At 36.9% G+C, this 24,542-nt stretch overlaps 3 protein-coding genes and 1 long non-coding RNA gene across 6 annotated transcripts; 1 reads left to right on the forward strand and 3 right to left on the reverse strand.

The window, feature by feature from the left end:
* Positions 1-1,005: 1,005 nt before the first annotated feature.
* Positions 1,006-3,224, forward strand: LOC103935368 (probable indole-3-pyruvate monooxygenase YUCCA3). Its single transcript, XM_009345128.2, has 3 exons — positions 1,006-1,815; positions 1,967-2,338; positions 2,791-3,224. Exons 1-3 carry the CDS (start codon positions 1,135-1,137, stop codon positions 3,016-3,018), a joined length of 1,281 nt encoding a protein of 426 aa, XP_009343403.2. The 5' UTR covers positions 1,006-1,134; the 3' UTR covers positions 3,019-3,224.
* Positions 3,225-5,759: 2,535 nt separating this feature from the next.
* LOC103935369 (7-hydroxymethyl chlorophyll a reductase, chloroplastic) lies at positions 5,760-11,918 on the reverse strand. 3 transcript variants are annotated; one of them, XR_007252157.1, is made up of 20 exons: positions 11,754-11,918; positions 11,555-11,657; positions 11,241-11,325; positions 10,849-10,960; positions 10,486-10,570; positions 10,327-10,368; positions 10,109-10,187; positions 9,264-9,315; positions 9,106-9,168; positions 8,825-8,922; positions 8,304-8,339; positions 8,144-8,205; positions 7,954-7,981; positions 7,755-7,834; positions 7,531-7,600; positions 7,354-7,411; positions 7,112-7,173; positions 6,937-7,031; positions 6,657-6,826; positions 5,760-6,196 (listed from the first exon to the last, which is right to left on the reverse strand). XR_007252157.1 is itself a non-coding variant. In XM_009345129.3 (19 exons), exons 1-19 carry the CDS (start codon positions 11,830-11,832, stop codon positions 6,730-6,732), a joined length of 1,386 nt encoding a protein of 461 aa, XP_009343404.2. In that variant the 5' UTR covers positions 11,833-11,918; the 3' UTR covers positions 6,603-6,729. The 3 variants fall into 3 exon arrangements, 1 of the variants encoding a protein (XP_009343404.2); XR_007252156.1 differs by having other exon boundaries at positions 5,760-6,205; XM_009345129.3 differs by lacking the exon at positions 5,760-6,196 and having other exon boundaries at positions 6,603-6,826.
* A 5,665-nt stretch (positions 11,919-17,583) lies between these two features.
* Positions 17,584-19,175, reverse strand: LOC125469826. Its single transcript, XM_048567777.1, has 3 exons — positions 19,160-19,175; positions 17,654-18,328; positions 17,584-17,594 (listed from the first exon to the last, which is right to left on the reverse strand). Exons 1-3 carry the CDS (start codon positions 19,173-19,175, stop codon positions 17,584-17,586), a joined length of 702 nt encoding a protein of 233 aa, XP_048423734.1.
* A 399-nt stretch (positions 19,176-19,574) lies between these two features.
* On the reverse strand, positions 19,575-21,334 carry LOC103935370. Its single transcript, XR_665447.3, has 3 exons — positions 20,810-21,334; positions 20,100-20,656; positions 19,575-19,841 (listed from the first exon to the last, which is right to left on the reverse strand). It is a non-coding gene; the product is annotated as an uncharacterized LOC103935370 (long non-coding RNA).
* Positions 21,335-24,542: the final 3,208 nt, after the last annotated feature.

Genomic DNA, 24,542 nt, shown 5'->3' on the forward strand with positions numbered 1-24,542 from the left:
TGACAAAATAAAAGTGTTAAGTGAATAGTACCAGGAGTGACTTTTTAGGCAAAAAATATTTTTAACGTTAAAAGTAAACAGTACCATGAATGTTTCATTAAAACTTTCTAAATTTAAACATGTGCTGATCAATTAGTGTTGGTAGTGTCGGTTTTTTTTTTTTTTTTTCCTTTCTTTCTTTTGATCAAGTAGTGTTGGTTCTTGAGTTACATTATTCAGTTCTGATTGGACAATACAGTTTTGACTGCTCAGAGAGGGAGTTAAAACCAAAGAAGTCACGAAATCGGTTGTGGCCTAAGTTTATAGGGCCGCCTTATCTTATTGGAACCAAACCCTGGAGAAGTAGGCCACAAACCATGTGCTCCATCACATAGATTTGTGAGTATCTATATAGCATGGTTAATTCCCGGTAACCACACCACAAGTGGGTGGCTTGGCTGGTGTACTCCTACTCTTGGAAGATGAAAAAAAGGGACTTGTAGCTCAGTTAATTGTGATTTTTCATATTCTTTATTAGAAATTTTGCATTTGTCCTCCTTCAACATGACTTGTCCAAAATAAAAAGAAAAGAATAGACGAAGAAACAACCATTTTACGAAAAGTTTCAAGGCAATTGAAGTTCTAACATAAAATCAATTGAGAATATGAGGAATAGTTCAACTACTTACAAGAGCATAAAAAAATTTGATAAACTTCTGATGTGAGACATTTCTTCACATTCTTGCAAATTTGAACATAGAATATACATGAGCATGTGATTGAGTTGTACATATTGAGTTTACATTTGGTGGGTTTCTAAACTCTTAACTGAATTAATTAATTTAACAAACAAAACAAGACGGCCACAAGCTTATCATTCGATGAATGACCCTTAAAGGCTTTAACCATAGTTTTGAAATCTCAGTCACATGCCTAGTTCTCAAGGCCAAGAACCCTCTCTCTATTTAAACCTTTCATTCCTCTCTCCCCTCTCACACATCACTTCCAAAACATCGTCTTTCTCTCTCTCTCTCTCTCCATTACCAAAACAGCTATCTCTCCAACTTCCTCCCACTTCTATAATTTTGTGCAACCAGTACTCAATTGGGAAACCAATATTTTTCACAAACTGTCTTTTCTCACTACATACCCCAAATGTTTCATCAATCATTTGACACAGATATTGAGTTTTTTTCTAGGAGGTGCATTTGGGTGAATGGTCCTGTAATTGTAGGGGCAGGTCCTTCAGGCCTAGCAGTTGGTGCTGGACTTAAAGAACAAGGTGTCCCATTCATTGTCCTAGAAAGAGCCGATTGCATTGCTTCTCTTTGGAAAAAACGCACATATGATCGCCTCAAACTACACCTCCCAAAGCAATTCTGCCAACTGCCCAATCTTCCATTCCCTGAGGACTTCCCAGAATACCCCACAAAAGACCAATTCATAAGCTACCTGGAGTCCTATGCAAACCACTTTTATATAAGTCCCAATTTCAATGAGAATGTCCAGTCTGCCAAGTATGACGAAACCTTTGGTCTTTGGAGGGTCAAGACGATTATTTCGACGAGCGACTCAAACCCTTCTGCTACTGCTGAAGTTGAGTACATTTGCCGGTGGCTCGTGGTGGCAACTGGAGAGAATTCGGAGAAAGTAGTGCCGGAATTCGAAGGCTTGGAAGAGTTTAAAGGGAATGTCGTGCATGCCTGTGACTATAAGTCTGGCGTGGCTTATCATGGCAAGCAAGTTCTAGTTGTTGGGTGTGGAAATTCGGGCATGGAAGTCTCTCTTGATCTTTGCAATCACAATGCAAGCCCTTCGATAGTGGTTCGAAGTTCGGTAAGTAAAGAAATTCTAAAAACTATGTTTCTTCAGTTCAAATCTCATGAACGACAATTTTTTAATAAAATTTTAGTACTCTTGTTTTGTTATTACAAGTCAAACTTGAGCATGAGTTTTTTATTCCTCTAGTTTTGTCTGCACCTAACAGGTTCATGTCTTGCCAAGGGAAATTTTTGGAAAGTCAACCTTTGAGTTAGCAGTTTTATTGATGAAATGGCTGCCACTCTGGCTTGCTGACAAGATATTGCTGATGCTGGCATGGCTAATTTTTGGAAATCTTGAAAAATATGGTCTGAAAAGGCCGACACTAGGTCCCTTGGAGCTAAAAAACAATTCAGGGAAGACTCCAGTTTTGGATATTGGTGCCTTGGAAAAAATAAGATCTGGTGAGGTCAAGGTGGTTCCTGGAATCAAGAGGTTCTCTCGTGGCAGAGTTGAACTTCTTGATGGACAAAATCTTGAGATTGATTCTGTTGTTTTAGCAACAGGGTACCGCAGCAATGTTCCTTCATGGCTCAAGGTTAGAATATTTTAAATTTATTTTTGGAATATTTCAATATTTATGTGTTTGGAAGCTTCTACTTTCAATTCAATCCATGTGACAGCTAACTTATGGAAGTTATTTCCACATGCAATCATGGTATTTTTTTTAACTTACAGAAATGTCCCTTTGGTCATTAGACAGATGAAGAAGTGAATAGTTTCTATTTTTTTGAATTCGATGTTTACGATGAAGAAAGTATTTTTGACATTTTAATCTCAACCCCTTAATCAAATCCCAGAGTAAGTGACAAGAACGTTTGACCATCACATTGCCCAAAAGAACGAGTCTCTGTTTATTTATCCATAATTCAAAATAAAAGATTGAATTCCGATTATGAATTACTACCACGTTTACCAACTGCATGCATGAAATGAAATTACTGAATGACTTAACACTAAATATTTGTTTGGAATGTTCATGTTGTGTAGGAAAATGAATTCTTTTCAAGAGAAGGAATTCCGAAGAATGCATTCCCAAATGGGTGGAAAGGGAATGGAGGACTGTATGCAGTAGGGTTTACAAGGAGAGGACTATCTGGAGCCTCATTGGATGCCATTGGTGTGTCACAGGACATTGCCAAGAGCTGGAAAGAAGAGACCAAACAGAAGAGAAAATCTGTTGCAGCTCGCCATAGGAGATGCATTTCACATTTTTAAAGATGGAGGAGGGCTTGCAAAAATGACAGAGAAATTGGAAATATCCTTTTTTCCCCATTGAAAATCAAATATTATTTGGTGACTGATCAACCAGAACTGGGATCAGTTTGTGTAGAAAATAATGTTGAATACAGAAGGTAGCCCTCTCCTATAGAAAAACCCCTAACATATGAAAGTAATTGGCCATAAAAGGAAGATGTGGCTTATTCTTTATTTCCCTTGGAATCTATTATTCAAATTAAATAATAATCCATTTTCCAGTCAAATGAAGAGAATCTCTATCTCCCTCAATTATTTTTTCATATTTAACGAGAAATGATCTACAAGCTCACATTTTCCTTTTTTTGTAAACTTTTTTATTTGTCGACTGGACTGGTTCTCTATTAATTTATTCAGAAAAAAATGGAGTGTAAAATCATTTTGCTATTTTTATCACTCTAGCTTATAGGACTCGAACTTTGATTGCAAAGAACCCAACATACTGCTTTGACAGACTGAATAAACATACATATGCTCTCTCTATTAGTTTACTCACATGGTTCTATTTGTTATTCTAACCACTTTAAGAGTCGAACAATGCGCAAAGAAGCCAACACTCTTTTGAACAACTAACCTAATTCATATTTGTTCTCTATTACTTTACACAAAAAGGTTCTTTTTTCTATTTTAATCTCTTTAACCTACAAAACTTGAACTTAAATGCAAAGAAGTTGACACACTGCTCTACCAATTGACAACTCGCATCTTTTCTCTATGTTGCTTAACCCACAAAGTCTTTCTATTCTAATCACTTTGGCCTGTAAAATTCAAATTTAAAAAAAATAGCTATATTGTTCTAACCGACTGACATAACTCACATTTGCTCTCTTTATTACTTTACCTGCAAGCTTTGTTTTGCTATTGTAATCACTCAAGCTTATAATACTCAAACTTTAAATACAAAAAAACAAACACGCTTTTCTGACTAAGTTAATCTACCCACACACTCTTAATTACTTTACTCACAAGTTTTTAATTTTCCCCTCCCCTGAACTGGATCCACCAAGGACCCAATAACTGCTGTGGGTCCTTGGTCTACCACAGTCCAACATCACAAATCTTGTCATGATGATTCCGCATTAACTGGTTTCAGAATTCGGATAGAAATAGGTTTTACAGAGAGACTCCTCCCATGTTGTCTTGCACATGGATACAGCCCCACAGTGGTAGGATGTACACGGTCCTTGGGGGTTTCAACATTTGCCATAAAACTTTCTTTTGGTGAACATTGGCATAAAACTTGATACATTTCTGTTTGGGATATCACAAAACAAAACACTTGCATCAAACAAAACACTTGCATCAAACAATAATTTCACAACTAGAATTACTACATCACAAGTTTTATACAAAAACTTCGAAAGTGTAAGGTATTGAATCCCACATCGGCTAGAGGGAAAGGAGAAAAACAATTTAAATAGAATTATCTCATTCTAACTAATACCAAGACTTTTTGCGATAAAACCCCATACTTGATGGATTTTGCAGGTGATAATTACCAAGTTGGGGACAATATCGGTGTTGTTGGAAGTAGGCCATCGGCCCGTCTCTCTGATAATTTATCAAAGCAGGTGGGTCCCTTTGGCCCCGCGTGTAGGATGAGTCATCTTGGTTCCACGTGGTTGTCAGTGTGTGGATCTCCACATGTATGATTCCACGTGGTTGTCAGTGTGTGGATCTCCACATGTAGGGGCATGTTGAATCCCACATCTCCTAGAGGGAAAGGAGAAAAACAATTTAAATAGAATGACCGCACTTTAACTAATACCGGTGTTGTTGAAAGTAGACTAAAGGCTCGTCTCTCTGATAATTCAACATAAGGTACTTCAGGGTTTTTGATTGTTAGATCTTGATCACTATATATGTGCAACTTTTTATAATCATAAAAAATGCTTCAAATCAACACCTAAACATACAGATTTAACTAATACAGCAACCAACAGTCTTCTACCCTTCTCCTAATCTCATTTCCTTTCTCTCCTGAGTCTCTCTGATTAGCACGATATGCTTCTTTTAGTTCCCTTTGAAGGCAAAAAGGAAGGGAAAAAACGATGTTCTAGTACCAACATCTAGTGGTATTTTTCTTCACTTGTAAGTTGAAGATCTTATGTTCGATTTTCGTTAAAGTCGAATTTAAACCACATTGTTGCTAGCCCATTTTGAGGCATAGTCCACCCCCTCCCCCTTAGTGTCAATAATTTCGTTTGTCCAAAAAAAAAAACACTATTCTAAAAAACGGCTTAGGCTAGGCGGTGAAGGGCCGATGTGATTTAGGCCAAAACATGTAGAAAAATTAGGTAGGGGCTAGGGGTGTCTAGGCGGTTCTATTGTTTTTATTATTTTTTTAATTAACTTAAGGGTTTTTTGGGTAACCTACTAGAAAAGAACCTAGATTATGAATCAGTGAATTTTCAAACATGGTTTTCGCTTTTTCTTATTTTTATTGCATTAGCCTATGATGATGGCACTGCCATGATGACTTAAATTTTAAGTTTTAACTTTTCCAAATTCTCAATACAAGGATAATTTTTATTTTTTTAGAGTGAAAATAAACACTTATTTATATGTTATATAATAAATTTAATTGAATCCGCCTAGATCCCTCCCTAGGCGCTAGGTCTCAGCCCGTCGCTTGACTAGCGTTGAGCGCCTTTTAGAACCTTGGTAAAAAATGGCAGATTTACTTTCTTGACTAAATGGAATGTAGTAGTAAAGGGACAACCCATATTAAGTCCCCATGCTTTTTATTCAGACATGTAGATGAAGTTTACAGAGAACACCCTAAATTTCTTTACCACCACAAACCAAAATATTCTAAACGAAGAAAAACCAATTCATTTGCATATGCTACTTGTGGCTCTCTCTTTCCAGGCAAAGAAGTAAAGGCCCTACAGAATGAATTCTGCAACTGCACTTTTGTCAATTCTCACTCGGATTTTCTAAGGCTCATTACTCGACCCTGCCATCGAAATTACGAAAGCACATGGGGAGTTAACCCACCACCCGTATCCTTCCCTGGTTACACCTGAAAACCCCCCATTCCTTCGTGTTTGATAGATAATTCATCCCTCTCGCCGCTGATCTTTGACTATAACATCGTACTTTATTCGGTCACTTCAACCGTAGAGACATGGTAACCCTGCATGAGCTGAAAGTGCAGCCTGACTACCATGTACTAGTTCTAAACAGAATATTAATGTGTGTGCCTGTAGATAACAAAAACATATATTTTTATAACTGAATCTGTGTGCGTGTGCATGTTCCATGAGCTTTTATATCATCAAAAAAAATCAGTCTCCAAATTTATTCACCTAAAAATGTAGCAGATTACTTGTCGATTGTCACATTGCCGACTCTAAACTAAATCATATCTGCAAGTCATGGATAGTTCAAGGAACACAGCCTATATTGAATGGGGGAAAAGTCACTACTCAATTAACCAATAATCCCAGCCACAATGACAATAAGAAAAACTATCTTACGTTGCATTGTCTGCAACTGATGCCTAAACAGAACTTGGGATGGAATATTGAAGGACCGAAGAATTGATCGAGTTAAACAAAAATATTATTGCTATACAATCGTTCATATGTACTTACAGAACAGATTAAGGACAAAATTCCATAGACATTGAAGTTCCCACTTCATTTACATTTTCACCAGCTAATGCGATCACTTGGGCTTGGTGGAAAGAATCCGATCGATTTCACCATTCTTGTTGTAGGAATCGACAATCTTCTTTGCATATGAAGGCATATGCTGATCAGCTCTGCATGTTTTCACGTTCTCTTTGGGTAAATTGCATGTTTTCATGGTTATAAATATAAGAAACCATCATCATAGTTGCTACTATAAGATAACTAATATTGAAAGTTGCACCTTTGTTTTCCCCATGTTCGGTTTACATATAGGTAGTTCCGGATGGTATGGTAATCGAGCGAATAACGAGCAAATTCCAAACCTTTTGGCCCAATCTGTCCCACAAGAACCAAGTCATAAAATAAAAACCATGTATAATTATATAATTCTTAAATGCATCATACTGAGTCTTTACCAAGTTTAACAAGAAAGCGATCACATTGCCGACAAACTTTGGTGCAGGCTCAGGACCTTTTCCTGAGAAAACAAGATTATACAACAACGGTAGTCAGCATATATTTTGCAAGTTCTCTAGAATTGAACACGAGCTATTTCATAAACCAAAATGTATTTGAGAAAAACGCATCAAATTTTCTTCAGAACATGCAGTTCCATACATTTCCAACTAAAGTATCTCAAAGAAGCTGCTGCACATACCCATCTTAGCAGTATCATCAGCCTTAACAGTCTCCATGGTAAATGGTCGGCGAGTACCCTGAAATTGGCTGTGCTTAGAATTTTTCACCCAAAGAAATAAGCTATCCTATAAACACTAAACTTCAATTTTGCAGAAATCACAGAGTACGAGAAATAGGATAGAATCAAGAGCTTTACACTACTAGTTGTTGGAGTGATCTCCAAATGCTTTTTAATCAGACTGAGCATCTCTCTTCCACGTTCATTTCTACAATTTGAAGGCAAGACAAACATAGACAAAGCTTTAGATCTTTCATCTACCACCATAGTTGAATAAAAGATTGCAATAAAACAGAATGCTAACCAATAAGTATAACAAAAAAGCCGCACGCACGCACACGCAGTCTCAACGATGATATTACCTTACCGTAACATACTGTGGATGTTGAGTCATGCTGATTCCAGAATATTTTGGCACCCCCATGTATCCAACAACTAAATCCTGAAATAGGAGTGAGACTCACCTTTATACAACTGAAAGTAGAAGTTAAGCTTCCAAGAGACTTGTAATTGTAATAAAAGATAGCATTCCTGTTAAGTAATTAAGAGATGAAAACTCACCGCTAAACCGTTTGTATAGTCGAAACAGCTGTAAGACATGGGAGACTGGTTAGACAACATTTAAGGAATGACCAATAAAAATGATAGTATTTGATAATCAAATATTCATGTGATAATTCTGATTGTGAAATATGTCATTAGAAATTTCAAAAAACTACGAAGTATTATGGGCAAAAAGCACAAACATTACCTATAACAAGAAGGAGCAATTACATCAACTAAGTCATTTGCTGGCAGAGAAAAATAAGGAACCTGTTTTGGTTAGAATATGAAACTACACGAATTAGCATGATTGGAAGAGTAAATACCAAATTGAACACACAAAAATAAATAAATAAATAAATGTTTACCTCTTCAATATGACCATCCAAATGCTTCAAGTGAACCTATCAAGATTACACGAATATTTAATGAAAGAAACGAATAGCTAACAGTAGCTGCTAAGAAATGCTTACACTAGAAAAAGTTGGTGTATAAGAATTGTTAGACAACTGGTGTCTGTTTTACTGCTATAAATATACAGTGAGATATCTGCAAAAGATATAAGCCATTCGCACGTATTTTTTCTTTTCACACATGTCAATTGTTAAGAGATAAAAATAAAATAAAAAAATTCTTCCAGAAATGTTAGTATGATTTGTGAAACATGATTTACTGCAACATCAAACAAATGTGGGTGAAACCTTTCGAAATATTAGTTAAGAACTCACTCCACCCCAGGTCATTCCCCCTTTTTATAATAAGAATATTGCTGAAAGTGTTAAACAAAGGGTGCAATGGCGCAAGTGACCTGAGGCTCACAACTTTGAAACATTCCTCAGACCTTGGAACTCTAAACTTGCACAGGCACAAAGAATTCACTAACACAAACCTTGTAATCTTGCATAAACTCGTAATGAAGAACTGTCTCTGGTTCACTACTCGCAGCCTTCAGAAACTTATCAAGGCCTTCTCGAGTCCCGTTGTCCACTGTCAAACAAGAGCATTAGTACCGACACAAACTCTGTTACTCATTACTTATGCCATATAAATAATAAAAGGGCACTATATATTTGTTAACCACATGTTTCAGGTAATCATAATGATTCTGCTGTTGAGGATATGCTGATTTTGATTGTAAAAATAGAATGATACAGCAAGGCTTTCACTGACCGCAATTTGTTCCTAGCACGTAGAGCTTGTCCAAATTTAAGTGGTGCTCCACAGATCGTAATGCTGCATGTTAAGAAATTACTCTGCATTACAATAGTATAAGTCACAACAGAGAAGGATTGAAAGTAGAAATTGCAAGATTATATCATAAATGATACCTTGCACCTGGCAACCCACACCACAGAATAGAAGCTTTTTTACACCTGCAGCCTGTTTCATGGAAAAATGCAAAAACTTGTCTCACTAAAACTTATAAGAAACATTTTACAAGTTTTACGAATTGAAGATTATAGTTGAGTTCCTATGATTTCTCTATTTCAGAGCCCAAACTCCATTCTAAAGAATAGGTCTGCAACTGGACCAAGGGCGCAATATGCCTAAAATCAAACATGAAACAAAATCTAAAAGGAAAAATCACTCCAACATGTGAACCCACAAGTTAGGAACGGTAAAAGGCCAGACATGCAAGAATTCTTCCTCCTGATTGGCAGTCCTGACCACCTTCAAATATTACACCCACAAATCTCCACTAAAAATGAATCTATATAGAAGGATTAGGGAAATCTGGCTGTTAATATTGGAGGAAGTTCACCCTTTGAAACAAAAAGAAGATAGTACCAAAGGCAGGCAACCATAGTTGCTTAATTAGATACTTAAGACTCTCACCTCAAGAGGAAGTCTAAGAAGGACTAGGAAGAACTGCAAAGTGCAAACTGTATTTGCTGTCCACTCAAAAACATTATCCACATTAGAGAATGCCCCAACTTTCTTTAGCGTGATTGCCCAAATATATCAAAGCCAACACATTTGGGCATTTCAATAACCGTATACATGTCTTCTCATGCTTAACTGGTTTAGCTTTTAAAGGACGACCTTTCTTCTATTTTGATATAAAAGACACTTATCACTTACTCTTACCAATGTTGAATGAATGACAAAGCATGTTAAATGGCACAAATAGTAAATAAGATTTCTATCACTGATGGAAAAGAATACCAGGTACCTCAACTAGGGCAAGAGTATTCAGATTAGGAGATAATGTCGGCTTGACACCTCTAGCAGCTAGAACTTCCTCTGGTGTCCTATTGAGAAGAGGCAAAGATAAATGACATAGTGTGGATGAAATGACAATAACCAGAAAACAAAAAGAAAATCTTAATTGAGAAATATCAAAATATTAGAAGAAATTTATTATAAAGCAAAAATGAACTAGATGCAAACCTTGCTAATACAGGTCGCGGAGTAAATCTGTCGTTTGGGTCACTGTGAAAATTAAAACCATAAGAAGATTTAACATTCCAAAAGAAAGAAATAAAGGATTGATTAGCAATGGCATATGCGTTTATTATGTATTATGCTCCAACGAATTCAGGCCACAACCTCTGTACACAAATGACGGCCTCCACCATGCCTGATTTCAGCATTTCGATTGCAACAGTTGTTACTATTCCTGTCCACTGAGCTCCTGCCATAAAAGAAAATGAGGCAAAAGATTGACAAGCAAAACCAAACCATAATCCAAAGATGCACTATCAAGTATATGGTTAAAGCAATTTACGCAATATACATGAGAAATTATTTACACAATTTGTGATTCTTTATAATAATTAATGAAGTTCAAAATTTTTTAAAACTGAAACTTGAACTGGCAGAGTTGGTAGAATTAGTAGCAATGTTAAATAGGATGACTTTAAGATGCCTAAAAAAATGAGACAGATACCAAAGCCTATAAAACAAAAGTACCTTCGACAGGCTTTACTTTACGAGCATACAAGAGCTCTTCATAGACACCCAAGTACATTTCATCTGAGGAACCCGGTTTCCTCCCTCTACCATGAACTACAGGTTCCAAACCCTGAATGCGAAAACAAAAGAGCAGTGATGATTCAATTGGAAATCATGGGTGGCAAAATTGGGTTGGGTCATTAAGGAATCAGATTATGAACCCCATTTCGAAGTTTGATCACTTAGTACTTCAAATTTCGGTATAGTAGTAGATAATTCATAGCGTATACTATGCCTCGAACCGGTTTCAGGACTTCATGAGATAATAATAACTTGCATCAACCAACTTTTCAAATTTCAAGTTTGAAATTCAGAAAAGTAGAAGGATTGGGAGAGGAACAAGAACTCACTTCAATCTTAGACATTCCATCTCCTAAGAAAGCACAAGCTTCCTTGACATGGGCTATGTAATATGTGTCACACAACCCGCAACGACTGCCCAACACACAAAGATTCAGCAAACAAATGAACAAAAAAGTTCAAACTTGAAACACATAAATTTAATAGAGAAAACAGAAGTCAAAATTCTTCAAAAACGAAAAGTTGGCAATGAAAAAAATGAAGCCATTTAATAACCATTTCGTTTTTAATTTTGGTGATATGTAACATAACAAAGAAAATTCAAAACTAAAAACGAAACAATTATCAAACGGGCCCAAGAGACCTGCAGTGGTCTTTAGCCGGGTAAGTGCCGCCGGGTGGAATGGGCCTGGAGCGTTGCCGCCAGTCCTCTCTCAGCTTCACCGACTTTGAGTTGGTTTTCCCATCTGTTTCAGTTTTCACCACAAAACACACAAAACTTGCCTTATATATGTATATGAAGCAAATACAAACAGAGACGAAGCGTTTTGGAATTGGGTTACCTTTGGAGGAAGAAGAAGATGAGGAGACGATGGAGAGGGAGAGTGGAAGCGAAGGGAGCTTGGCAATGACAGAACACATTGCAGCAGCAGCAGCTGAGAGAGAGGAGAGAGGAGAGAGTGAGGGTGACTGGAGTGCTGAGGCTGTTTCCACCACATATTCCTTGCTCCGGTGGTGCGCTATGTAAAGATTTTGTCACACGTGTGCATCTCACATAAACCCAACCTAAATATTAAAGAAATCTAATAAAAATCGATTACAAACTTTTAGTTTTAACGATAAAAATAAAATAAAAGGTAAAATAAATAGTACTATGATTGACCTTTTAATGTGAAAATATAGTTTTTTTTATTAAAGTAAACAGTATCAGAAGTTTTTCATTAAAATTCCCAAATATTAAACCAATTTGTATGCGTGAATTAAGACAATTAATCAGGATAATGTTTCATATTTTTTGACAGAGATTTGAATTACACTTCTTGATAGATTTAGGGGAATTTATAGCAGAGTGTTTTTGAATTCCCTCCCAGTAATTTAAATTATTTTAAAGCAAAATATCTAAGAGATTAAATAAATAAATAAATAAAATACTGGTTTGTGTGTGAATTTTCATATTTGTATGTGTGTGTGTGTGTGTATATATTTTGTTTTTAGCATTTTCGTCCTTGTAATTCACGAGATTGTATATGTTTCTAGTGAAAGTCCATTCTATCAATGACTTGAATTTTCCATCCGTTATTGTGCATAGCTTTGGGGTTTTCTTCTTCGAAGCATATAAAAGTGTGTTTGGCTAACGATATAGTAGTATTTCTCTTCATTGTAAATGAGAGGTATTAGATTTAATTGTTAGTCCATTGCGAGGATAAATCCACCCCTCCCCCATTATCATTTGTTCAAAAAGAAAAAACGAATATATAAGGTTGTACGGTATCCTTCTTGGACTCAATTGTCTTTTAATTTTGAAACTAATAAATATTAAGTAATGTAGCTACATGTATCATATTTCAAAACGGGAAATTGAATTGAAGAAGGATACCAAGCAGGCCGCCTGCCTTTACAAACTGTACTCTGATGGAGATAGATGAAATAGCAAATTACAAATTGTGAGTCATGCAAGAGGATGATAAAATTGCCGATTGTCTTTGTAGACATGTATTTATAGTAATATATACGACAAACTTGGTTCAGATCCAACTGATTAATAACGCAATCGCTAATTCAAAAACCGAACTTGTGACGAAAGCCTCAAACGCATTCGACAAAATGCAACGCCAAATATAAAGGACACCTGGGAAGGGGAAATCATTTGTTTCATTTCCATTTTCTTGGGGGCTTAAGCACCAAGGTGTCTAGTCACAAATACAACATAATACTGGTAACAAAAAACTGCAAACAAAAAAATGCACAATGCATCTCTCACATCTATACTCTTAATCTATCTCTTTCAATATCCTGTAAGCAGTAATATAAATAATCAAACTACAACTGCATAGCAAACCAACACGACACTAGGGTTACCATAAGCATATACGTTTCAGTGACTGAAGGACCATCCCGTGCATCACAAGAAATCAACTTACCTGGAGGTATCGCCATTATGAGAGCAACAGATGAAGTCTTCTACTTCCAACACTCGTTAATATTCCTCTCTAAGTGAATAGGGTTTTAGATATTAAGGAAGCCTTGGTGTGGAAGCAGGGACTTCAACTATTTATACAATCATTCATCGATAGAGATCCACTCGGTCCAGCCTATTAACAGAAGGAGTGTTGATCTCTATCTCCAAGAGTTTTAGTCCCATCATGACTTGATATACTAGTGTATATCAGATAAGGATCGAAAATAGGACAGCTGCAATACAAGAAACTCCATGACTCTTATCGCATTAGGGCTCTCAAACTTCTCGTGTTTCACATAACCAGTACAACCAGTTATGCGCCACACAAGCAGTCCAGTTGTGATATCATTGTCATTCAAACAAGGTTTTACATTCTCCCACTTGAATGTCAATGATATGCCTCAATACAATAAGAATCACGATGATCATTGAGTTCACAAAAAGCTTGCAACTGATCCTACTCAGTGACTTGTCATTTTTAAGAAAAATATAGGACCACAGAAAACAAAACACGCATTGCTTGCACTTTGCACTCTGTGATCACATACATATTTATCATGAAAACACTATGCCACCTTTACGAGTCATGATGTTGAGAACTGATAATTTATACCGTCAGATATCAGTTCCACATAACAAACTGAAATGATTCCAGTACCAAAGTCGTTTGTCAAAGCATAATCAGCTATTCAAACAAATCAATAATAATTAACAACTGTCAACAATAATAAAGATAACTGCAATAAAACCTACGTAGTTCATGGAGTGCTTACTCCCACTCATTAACGGAATCAAAGAGTTCTTTCACTCCCATGTTAAAGACATGTTTCTTGAAGACTCCCACTGGTAAAGCCTTTGTCATCGGGTCAGCTACCATTAAGCTTGTGTGGATGTACTCAATTTCGACAGTCTCTTTCTTCACTTCATCTCTCACTTTTAAGTACTTAATATCCATCAATCTACTAGCGTATGACCTTTTGTTATTCTTTGAAAAGAAAACTGCAGCTTTGTTGTCACAATACAACTTGAGGGGCCTGTCAACATTGTCAACGATTTCCAATCCGCTTACCATGTTTTTAAGCCAAATGGCTTGTTGAGTTGCTGCATAGCACCCTATAAACTCAGCTTCCATGGTTGAAGATGCAATACCCTTCTGTTTTGCACTTTTCCACGATATTGCACCATTAGCCAACAGAAAAATGTAGCCATTCGTTGATTTTCTGTCGTCCACATATCCTGCCAAGTCTGAATCTGTGAATCCCACCAACTCCAGCTTGTCCACATAACTGTAAGTTAACATGAAGTCTCTTGTTCTTTTAAGATACCTCAGTACCTTTTTCGCTGCAACCCAATGTGTTGTACCAGGATTTGATTGAAACCTTCCTAGTACACTTACTGCAAAAGCCAGGTCCGGTCTTGTGCATACCTGGGCATACATAAGACACCCTACAAGAGATGCATAGGGCTTATCCTTCATTCCTTCATTCTCTAATTCATTTTTGGGACATTGATCACTGCTTAGTTTGTCTCCTTTGCCAATAGGCAGTTCTCCATTCAAACACTTGTCCATGTTGAATCTTTTAGTGACTATGTCGATGTATTGCCTTTGGGAGAGACCAAGGGACTTCTTAGCACGATCTCTTATAATTTCTATTCCCAAAACGAATCGAGCTTCTCCCAAGTCCTTCATGTCAAAGTTTCGAATGAGCATACTCTTAGTTGTCTGTAGTAGAGACATATCGGAGCTGGCTAACAATATATCGTCCACGTACAATACTAAGACTATAACCTTTGAGCCAAGGACTTTCAGATAAATACACTCATCCATTTTGTTTTCTTGAAAACCTGAAGCTGCCATTACCTGATCAAATTTCTTATTCCATTGCCTCGAAGCTTGTTTTAAGCCGTATATAGACTTGTTCAACTTACAAACCATCGTTTCTTTCCCCCTTTCAACAAATCCAGGTGCTTGTTGCATGTAGATATCTTCTTCAAGGTCACCATTTAGGAATGCCGTCTTGACATCCATTTGATGAAGTTCTAAATCAAAGTGTGCTGTGATAGCTAGGATTATTCTCATGGAGTCTTTTGTTGAGACTGGAGAAAACGTCTCATTGTAGTCAATGCCTTCCCTTTGTGTAAAACCTTTCGCTACTAGCCTTGCTTTGTGTTTGTCAAGGTTGCCTTGTGAGTCTCATTTTGTCTTGAACACCCACTTGCAACCAATAATTTTTGTTGTCCCAGGTGGCTGTGGAACAAGACTCCAGACATTGTTTTTCTCCATAGACTCCAGTTCTTCATGCATGTCTTGTTTCCATAACGTTGATCGTGCACTTGATATGGCTTGATTGTAGGTCAAGGGATCATCCTCATCACCTATAATGTATTCTGCCTTATTTAGGTACACGAAATCAGGCAATAATGCTGCTTTTCGTACCCGCTGTGATTTTCGAACATTTAATTCCAAAATTATAGTGCCTGGAGCATTTACCTGATCTTCTCCAGGGGTTTGTACTGGTGCATGTATTTCGTTTTCTTGAGCCTCTGCATGGGTCATGTTGTCCTCATTTACTATCTCATCTTCATGAGATATATGTAAACTGTTATGAAGAGAATGTGGCTGCATAGGAATATTGAGGGTGGATGCTTGCAAATCAGTTAATTCACTGTTAAGTGGGATTTCTTCGAAATCTGGGGATGAAGCTGCTGATTTACTGAAGTCAGTCTCATCCTCTTCTTCAAGAAATCTTGCATTATGTGTTTCCATGACCCTCGAGTGACTGTTAGGGCAATAGAACTTATACCCTTTAGACTTCTCAGAATACCCAATGAACTTGCAACTGATGGTTCTTGGATCAAGTTTCTTCTCTGTTGGATTATAAAACCTGGCCTCGGCATTGCAACCCCATACATGGAAATGGTTAAAGCTCGGTTTCCTTCCAGTCCAAGCTTCGAACGGAATCTTGTCCACGGACTTGCTTGGTACCCGATTCAATATATAGTTTGCAGTTTTCAGCGCTTCTCCCCAAAGAAACATTGGAAGCTTTGAATGTGCAAACATAGATCTGATCATATCTTTTAGGGTTCGATTCCTTCGTTCAGCAACTCCATTTTGATGAAGAGTCCCAGGGGCAGTATACTGAGCCATGATGCCATTTTGTTCAAGATATGTCGCAAAAGGTCCTTTGTGTTGTCCAGCCTCAGTGAACCTGCCAAAATACTCACCACCTCTATCGGATCTCACAATCTTAATGTGTTTGTCCAGTTGTTTTTCAACTTCCAAATGAAATGTTTTAAAACAGTGCAAGGCTTCAGTTTTTTCAGAAATAAGGAAAATATATGCAAACCGTGAAAAATCATCAATGAAGGTTATGAAATATGATTTTCCACAGATGGTTTTAATTGGAAAAGGTCCACAAATGTCAGTATGTATAATTTCTAATAGACATTGGCTACGGTTTGACCCTATTTTCCTAGTATTAGTGAGCTTTCCCTTAAAACAGTTAATACACTCTTTAAAGTTGCTGAAATCAAGTTGTGGCAACAAGTCTTGTTTTGTAAGTGTGATGATCCTTTCTTTAGAGATGTGCCCCAACCTTTTGTGCCAAAGCATTGAGGTTTTTGCATGAGAGAGCACTTGTTTAGAACCAACACTTTGAACATTAAAACATTCAATCTCATAAGTACAATTCATTTGCCACATATCAACTTTGAGATTAGCTTCACCAAGCAATTTATTCGAGTCATTTGAATGGAAAAACTTTACACTTTGACTGTCACCCACAAATGTAAAGCCGGACTTAACTAACTTAGATGCAGAAATTAAATTCCTTCGCATGGAAGGTACATAAAGTACTGGACTTAATTCTAAAATAAAGCTAGAGGAAAGAACTAATTTGACACTTCCTATGGATTCGACAGCAACTTTGCTCCCATTCCCCACATAGACATTGTAGACTTCATTGTTTATCACCCTTGTTTTTGAGAAGCCCTGCAAGGAATTGGTTATGTGAATAGAACAGCCCGTGTCAAACCACCAACTATTAGGAGGAATGTAAACTAGATTGGACTCAACACATACGAAAACATTTATTTCATTACCTTTCTTAACAAGCCAATTCTTGAAGCCATTGCAATTCTTTCTTAAGTGACCTGTCTCTTTGCAAAAATAACACTCCTTTTCTTTCTCAGTTTCAACATTAGCAGTTTTAATTTTATGAGATCCCTTAGAGATGATGTTAGCATTTTTAAATGAAGAAGAAATTTCTTTCTTCTTCTTCTTACCAGCAGCCACGGTTGAACCTTGAGTGAAGTCCCTTTTGCGTTTTTCTCCTTGCACAAAGTTTACATCCACTGATTTGTCACTCTTGAGCCGATCTTCTTCTTGTGCACACATAGTGATCAGTTCATCTATGCCCCATTTAACCTTCTGAGTGTTATATGAAACTTTAAGCTGCCCATATTTCGAAGGCAGGGAGTTCAAAGCCATATGAACTAGGAACTGATCAGTCATGGGTACTTCAAGGTCTTTCAACTTTTGAGCAAGATCAACCATCTTCAGAATGTGTTCCCTGACACTTCCCTCACCATCAAATTTCATTGAAGTAATTTGAGTTAGAAAAGTCCCAGTTTCTGCCTTGTCAGATTCTTTAAACTTTTCCCCAACTGCAGCCAAGAAGTCTTTTGCATTATCTTGTTTTGGAACACCCCCTTTAACTGATGGAGCCATTGCTTTCCTCATGATCATCAGTGACATCCGATTTGTTCTCTCCCACTTCTCAACCTTTGCTTTATGATCTGCAGTGCTCTCTGCAGTAATAGCTGCAGGTTTTTCCTCCCTTAATGCCAAATCGAGATCCATAAGGCCAAGAACCATTTCAACATCCTCCTTCCACTTCTTGTAGTTAGAACCGGTCAAGGTCTCAATATTGTTGAAATTGAGGGATGTCATGTGAGGAGCTGGAAAACCAAACGTTAATTTTTACAGTTGTTAGTCATATAAGTGTCAACAAATAGACGGAAAATGATACTTAATCTTTTCCTGACATATAATCGTATAAGCACAGTATCATCTTTGGACATAAACCATTTATACTAGATTTGCATAGCCAAAATATTGAATACAAGGGCAGTTTACATAACTCCAACACTTTTGAGCAGATGAAGAATGTAATCTTGTCAATTCAATACTTCACTATACATTGATTCATTTGTTTAACTTGAATAAATAAACACTTTTGAGCAGATTATTATTCACTTAATACAGATGAATCACATGTTTGACTCTTTAGACAACAAGCCAAAATCAACAAACTAAACACTTTTGAGCAGATTAGGTGTTGAGATCCTTGTTTACGATTCAAATCTTATTTATCCGTTTGGTTTTGATAAATAGAATGTGAATCCAAAGTTCTTCTTGGTTGAGTATTCCAGTATCGTAACCATTCTTTAAATGATCTTATCTGCACATAATAGCAAACACAACTGGAGGTATCCACAGCAATAGTTGATTACATATAGTGACCATGCAAAACAATTGTCAGTATGCAGTGGAAGCATTTTAATGACACAGGATCAAAGCATATATGCATGTCTTTATATCGAGAGTTAACCATATATTGATTAAGGAACCCTAGCCATGTTGGGTTGGCTCTGATACCACATGTAAGCAGTAATATAAATAATCAAACTACAACTGCATAGCAAACCAACACGACACTAGGGTTACCATAAGCATATACGTTTCAGTGATTGAAGGACCATCCCGTGCATCACAAGAAATCAACTTACCTGGAGGTATCGCCATTATGAGAGCAACAGATGAAGTCTTCTACTTCCAACACTCGTTAATATTCCTCTCTAAGTGAATAGGGTTTTAGATATTAAGGAAGCCTTGGTGTGGAAGCAGGGACTTCAACTATTTATACAATCATTCATCGATAGAGATCCACTCGGTCCAGCCTATTAACAGAAGGAGTGTTGATCTCTATCTCCAAGAGTTTTAGTCCCATCATGACTTGATATACTAGTGTATATCAGATAAGGATCGAAAATAGGACAGCTGCAATACAAGAAACTCCATGACTCTTATCGCATTAGGGCTCTCAAACTTCTCGTGTTTCACATAACCAGTACAACCAGTTATGCGCCACACAAGTAGTCCAGTTGTGATCTCATTGTCATTCAAACAAGGTTTTACATATCCACCACATGACAAGGCCGCCCTCTTAAGTACGTACAAGATCATATTTCTTCCATTGAAAAAGAACGGACTCTAAGATTGACTCAAAAAAAATGTACAAATTACGACCTTCAATACGCCAAGGGAGTGAAGGAAAACAAAACCAGATTCGAGCGCAGGCATTGCTGGCATGCTATGCTGACTTGAATCTCACAGAAGCTGACTAGTTCTTCGTTTTGATGGCCCTCCGGGGAAAAGCTTCATAATCCATCCTAAGACTCTTTCCACTACCTACATACGCAAATATAAAGAAAGATGATGTTTCCATACCAGCCAATCATTTGCACTCTGGGTTTTCGTTTTCTTTTCTTTTTTACTTTGAGCAATAAGACAACTATCGGCTTGTATCAGAAAAGATAATTGTGAGGGTTACAAACAACAAAATGTCTTTCAATAGCAAAGCAATCACACTACTGTTTAGTTTTTTTGAGGAATAATGTAACTTTGCATTTAGTACAAATAATATTTATATCAAAGAAAATACAGTACCTCGTCGCCTTCATCCGCATGTGGAGTATTGTCAGGCATATCAACAGGAGTGGGTTGTCTGACAAGAATATTTTCATTGGCCATACTTTGGGCAGTCAAAAGCTCTAATCTCTGAGTTTGAGCTTCAAGTTTCCAGGACAATTCATCGTTCAATTCCTTCATTCATAAACACTTGAATGACAGCGAAGGATATGACTTGAAAACACATTTTGCACCGGAGTATGAGCACGCGGCCCATAGATGATACTAAGACCATTCTCAGAACCAAGCACATGAGAAGTGCATAGGCCTCTTTTGGTCGCATTATTCCATATTCCGTTAGTATTGTTAATGGTTTTTCAACTATGTATCAACAGCATGGCCTCAGCGCTAAAATATATTAATCAGTCCCGAAGAAAGTCCTTTCTTGCTTAAAGTGGACTACATGCTAACAAGTCAAAAGCCGCAGCACAATCCTATATTGAGTTGAAAATTAAAAAACATGCTACCTTCAGCTTGGACCATTGAGATGACTCGGATGCCAAAGACTCTATCAACTCTTCTTTCTCCAATGCTAACTGAAAAAACAAAGAGACTAGAGTTCAGTTTAATGGACTAGATTTTACAACACAAATCTCAAGGAAAAGAAAGGACATAAACCTTCAAACTCGTACAAATGAGAAAATACAAGGGGTAGATAGTAATGAGAGAAAATAAGGGGTACATGGCACCTCAGAAATTAGTGTACTGATGTTTTCAACTGTTCGCATCTGATCAGGAGGTAGATTCACAGAGGAAATATCAAAATCTGGCTGTCCATTTTCAGGCAACACTGGGAAACTCAAGGCATCAACCCTTTCCTGGCCTAAGGTGTCAGGAATAGCGTCTTCATTTTCTTCAATTAGTGAACAAAATACCCAAAAGCACAAATCAAAATCACAAATGAAAAAGATTATAAAAAAGAGATAGCTGTCATTAGTATAGCCATTCATTCATTAGTACAAGCCTTATTTGTGAACATTGCTATCAATTATCACAAAGATTCACCAAACTAGTGATAGATTATTATACAGTAGCTGGTCTCATGAAGCTTTGCCTCACGCTCTAAGGCTTTCGCCTAGGCATGATAGCCTCGCCTACACCTTCGCCTTTTAAAACATTGATTTACATGAACACGATCATAAAGATAGAGACTTGTTCAACATATAACAACACACACAAGTACTAATTAGGAACTGAAACACATGGACCAAAAAATAAAACCATGGACACACACCAATTAACGAGATACACTATGAGCCTCACTACTTATCGCTGGGATATATAAATACTAATTTACAAGCATAATGTCCAGACAAGCTAAATTTACCTAGATCTTCTGTAGAAGTAGACACATCTTTGTTATCAGTAGTACTCTTGCTGACATCAATTTTCTTTCCACTTAGGGGGAGAAAAGAAAAAGACACCTGGGGGGCGCGGGGGGGGGGGGGGGGGAAGGATGAAGTTTTGTTTTGTTTGTTTGTTTGTTTGTTTTTTTTTTTTTTTTTTCCTTCTTCTTTTGTTTTTGGGCTGCAGTAGGTAGATGGGGAGGGAGGGGGAAAAGGGACGAAAGGTTTGGTTTTGTTTTTTTTTTTTTTTTACTTTTCTTTATTATTTTAATATTTAAAAAAATATTAAATGATTTTTTTTTTAGTTTTTAATAATATTTTATTAATTTTTTAATAAAAAGTGGGCCTTGAATCAAGCCACATCAGCATTTAACTGAGAAATTCACGCCAAGCTAACGGAAGGTATAACATTGGCACAAATTCGTATGATGAGGTATGACATTATCGATTTTAAAATATGAGGTATGAAAGTGTCGTGACACCAATAGTTGAGGTAGTTTTTTGTACTTTACCCAATAAAGTAAGATATTTGAAACAACCTTGAAGTATGAAAACATTCGCCATGATGTATGAACCCCCCTATGTTTATATTTTCCTTCCGATATATATATATATATATATATATATATTGTATATGTTCATATATCTATATATATGTTCATATATTTGTCAATATATATATATATATATATATATATATTTGTTTCATGCATTACGTAATTAATTGCTATGTGGAATTTGTGAGTCAAAGTATATTCATAAATTAGAAGCATATTAGGATTTCTACAACCCTAGAAATTTCGAAAAGAAAAACAAAAAAAAGGGAAACTGGACATCATGCGGCACCACGGTCGTGAGGACCAATATGCTAGCTTGAAGCCCAACTGTGTGGAGGCACTCGTAAAAACGACATCACTTCGACGTATGGACCTTGGCAGCAGCCCTCTAGGCTTTGCTGCGGAGTACATGGACACACTAGGCCTTCGGCTTGGCTGGTTTGCTTAGGGCCCGTAGCCCAACTCCATAAATGAAACCTGTAGCATTTCCCTTTTGGACCTATCTTATGCTTTCGGCCCAAATCTGCCAGCAGCAATAGGCTGCTAGACCTTGTCCTATATCCCGACTCATCTTTGCTGCAAGCATGTAGCTTGCATGCCCAATTAGGCTATTTTTGTAACCTGCCCGAGCCTAGCCTGTAGCTTGAGGCTACATGAGCTTGTCTAAAATAGCAGCCAGCAATCCAATGCTGGGTTGCCTCATTTTCTTAGCCTAAAAGCCAAATTTTGGCTTGTTTTTTCTTCTTTTTAGCCCATATTTTTGGTGCCCTACTCACGGCACCCAAGCCCAATGTTATTGGGTTATGGCTTCTGGAATCTAATGCTAATTTTTGGCATTTTAAATAATTTTAACCCGAATGTTATAATTATTTTGCTTCTACGATCGACCACGAATGGTCCCGATCCATCAAATTAATAAAAAGTGACTTGCAGTGCATTAATCTGATAATGAAGCCAAAATTATTGACCTGAATATCACTTTTGGACATTAACGATTCAATAATTTATTTTTATAATTTGAATCATCACATACTTTCGTATTAATGAAGCTATGAAGCTCTCACACTTCAGTTCTCGAAGAACCTCAAATCCACTATATTCAAATTAGTATATTGCATTCTGTGTTTCTTGTAGGAACCTTTCATTATGAACTAATTGTTCATAAAAAACTAAATTGAACTTGTAGTTTTAAATTTAGTGCATTTGAAACCCGAAGTTTTCATAAAACAATACACCCATGAAAACCTGACGTTTTTCATGAAAACCATGTCTTAGAACATGAATGTTCTAACTTTGATGCTTATGGATGATTAATTCCCATAGCACCAATCACAATCTTGTTCCCTTCATTCAGTGGATTGTCGTACTGTAACAAGTTCGATTTTTCTAATTTGGACGTTTCTAATCGAAACCACTTTATGTGGGGTACAAGATGCAAATCTCCACTTGACTATCAAGAAGTTGAAACACCATTGAAGCCAACAATGGCATGGAAGAGCTGAATAAGCCTCCTCTATGATCTTCATTTGAAGACTTATGCCTGAAGCATTACCAACAAAAGTACTTCATGAACGGGGATTTCATGGCTCTTTGGCTCGCTTTTATGGATCTTCTAATCATGAAAAATATTGCCTAAAGTACATTATGATTACTTCCATGAATGAGTACAATTTTGAAGTTTATAAATCCGATCGAATTTTGACTAGAGAATACTTTTCTCGTCCTTCATGTTTGTCACTCGCCCCTGAAGCAGCAGTGTAGAAAGAGGAAATTTACCAAATTCTCATATCTGATTACTACCACAAACATAAGAGAAAGGTATGGACCAAGTTTGGCTGGAGTATACCGAATGGCTCTACCCAGTTCAGTCAAAGCCTAACCGAATGGTGATGCGTTGCTTCAGAGGGATACACCGAATGAGATACTCTCTCACAATCCAATTTCAAGTTTGTTTTTACAACATATGGTAGAATCAGGACTTGACAAGGTGTGGCATCATGCCCGAAGCATGATCGTTGGCACCTAAGACCTAAAACTTCAAGAATAATGGATAGTATTCCCAAACCTTAACCCTACAGAATCTACTTCCATCTTGATGGAATAGATCATTGGTTATGCACCTGTTTGTACCCCTACCAATGTCGTTAAGGAGTACCATTCTAGTAGTCAATATGTGAGACTAATTTCGCTCCACCAAACATCATTGGAAAAGCAGAATTTTGAAATGGATGGCCTAGTTGGCCGAATCCACCCTAGTAACTTTGGTTTACTTTATGAACATTTTTCCATGTTCTTGGATTCAGGTTTGGTGTATGTTTTACTTATGGATAATCTTATTGATATTGTCCTTACATATCAGTTAATTGAATCATGTTTCTTAATACATGTGACCAATTCAATTAAACACGTGATTAGGTAAGAACGTGAGAAAGTTAGTTGTTTGTATGTATGCGTACTACACACACTAACTTTACACCTATATCACATCTTTAACAACGACTTCAGGTTTATCCAACCTA

The sequence above is a fragment of a genome, unplaced genomic scaffold (assembly GCF_019419815.1).
Source record: "Pyrus x bretschneideri cultivar Hongxiangsu unplaced genomic scaffold, Pyrus_bretschneideri_v1 Contig46, whole genome shotgun sequence".
In the NCBI taxonomy this organism is placed as follows: Eukaryota; Viridiplantae; Streptophyta; class Magnoliopsida; order Rosales; family Rosaceae; genus Pyrus; species Pyrus x bretschneideri.

Excerpts from the sequence above, each read along its gene's own strand:
- LOC103935368 (XM_009345128.2), top strand. The coding sequence starts at position 1,135 with ATGTTTCATCAATCATTTGACACAGATATTGAGTTTTTTTCTAGGAGG. Across the intron at positions 1,816-1,966 it reads CGATAGTGGTTCGAAGTTCG|GTTCATGTCTTGCCAAGGGA; the intron begins GTAAGTAAAGAA and ends TGCACCTAACAG. Across the intron at positions 2,339-2,790 it reads ATGTTCCTTCATGGCTCAAG|GAAAATGAATTCTTTTCAAG; the intron begins GTTAGAATATTT and ends CATGTTGTGTAG.
- LOC103935369 (XM_009345129.3), bottom strand. The coding sequence starts at position 11,832 with ATGTGTTCTGTCATTGCCAAGCTCCCTTCGCTTCCACTCTCCCTCTCC. Across the intron at positions 9,316-10,108 it reads ATACTCTTGCCCTAGTTGAG|GCTGCAGGTGTAAAAAAGCT; the intron begins GTACCTGGTATT and ends TCCATGAAACAG. Across the intron at positions 6,827-6,936 it reads CGAACATGGGGAAAACAAAG|AGCTGATCAGCATATGCCTT; the intron begins GTGCAACTTTCA and ends GAAAACATGCAG.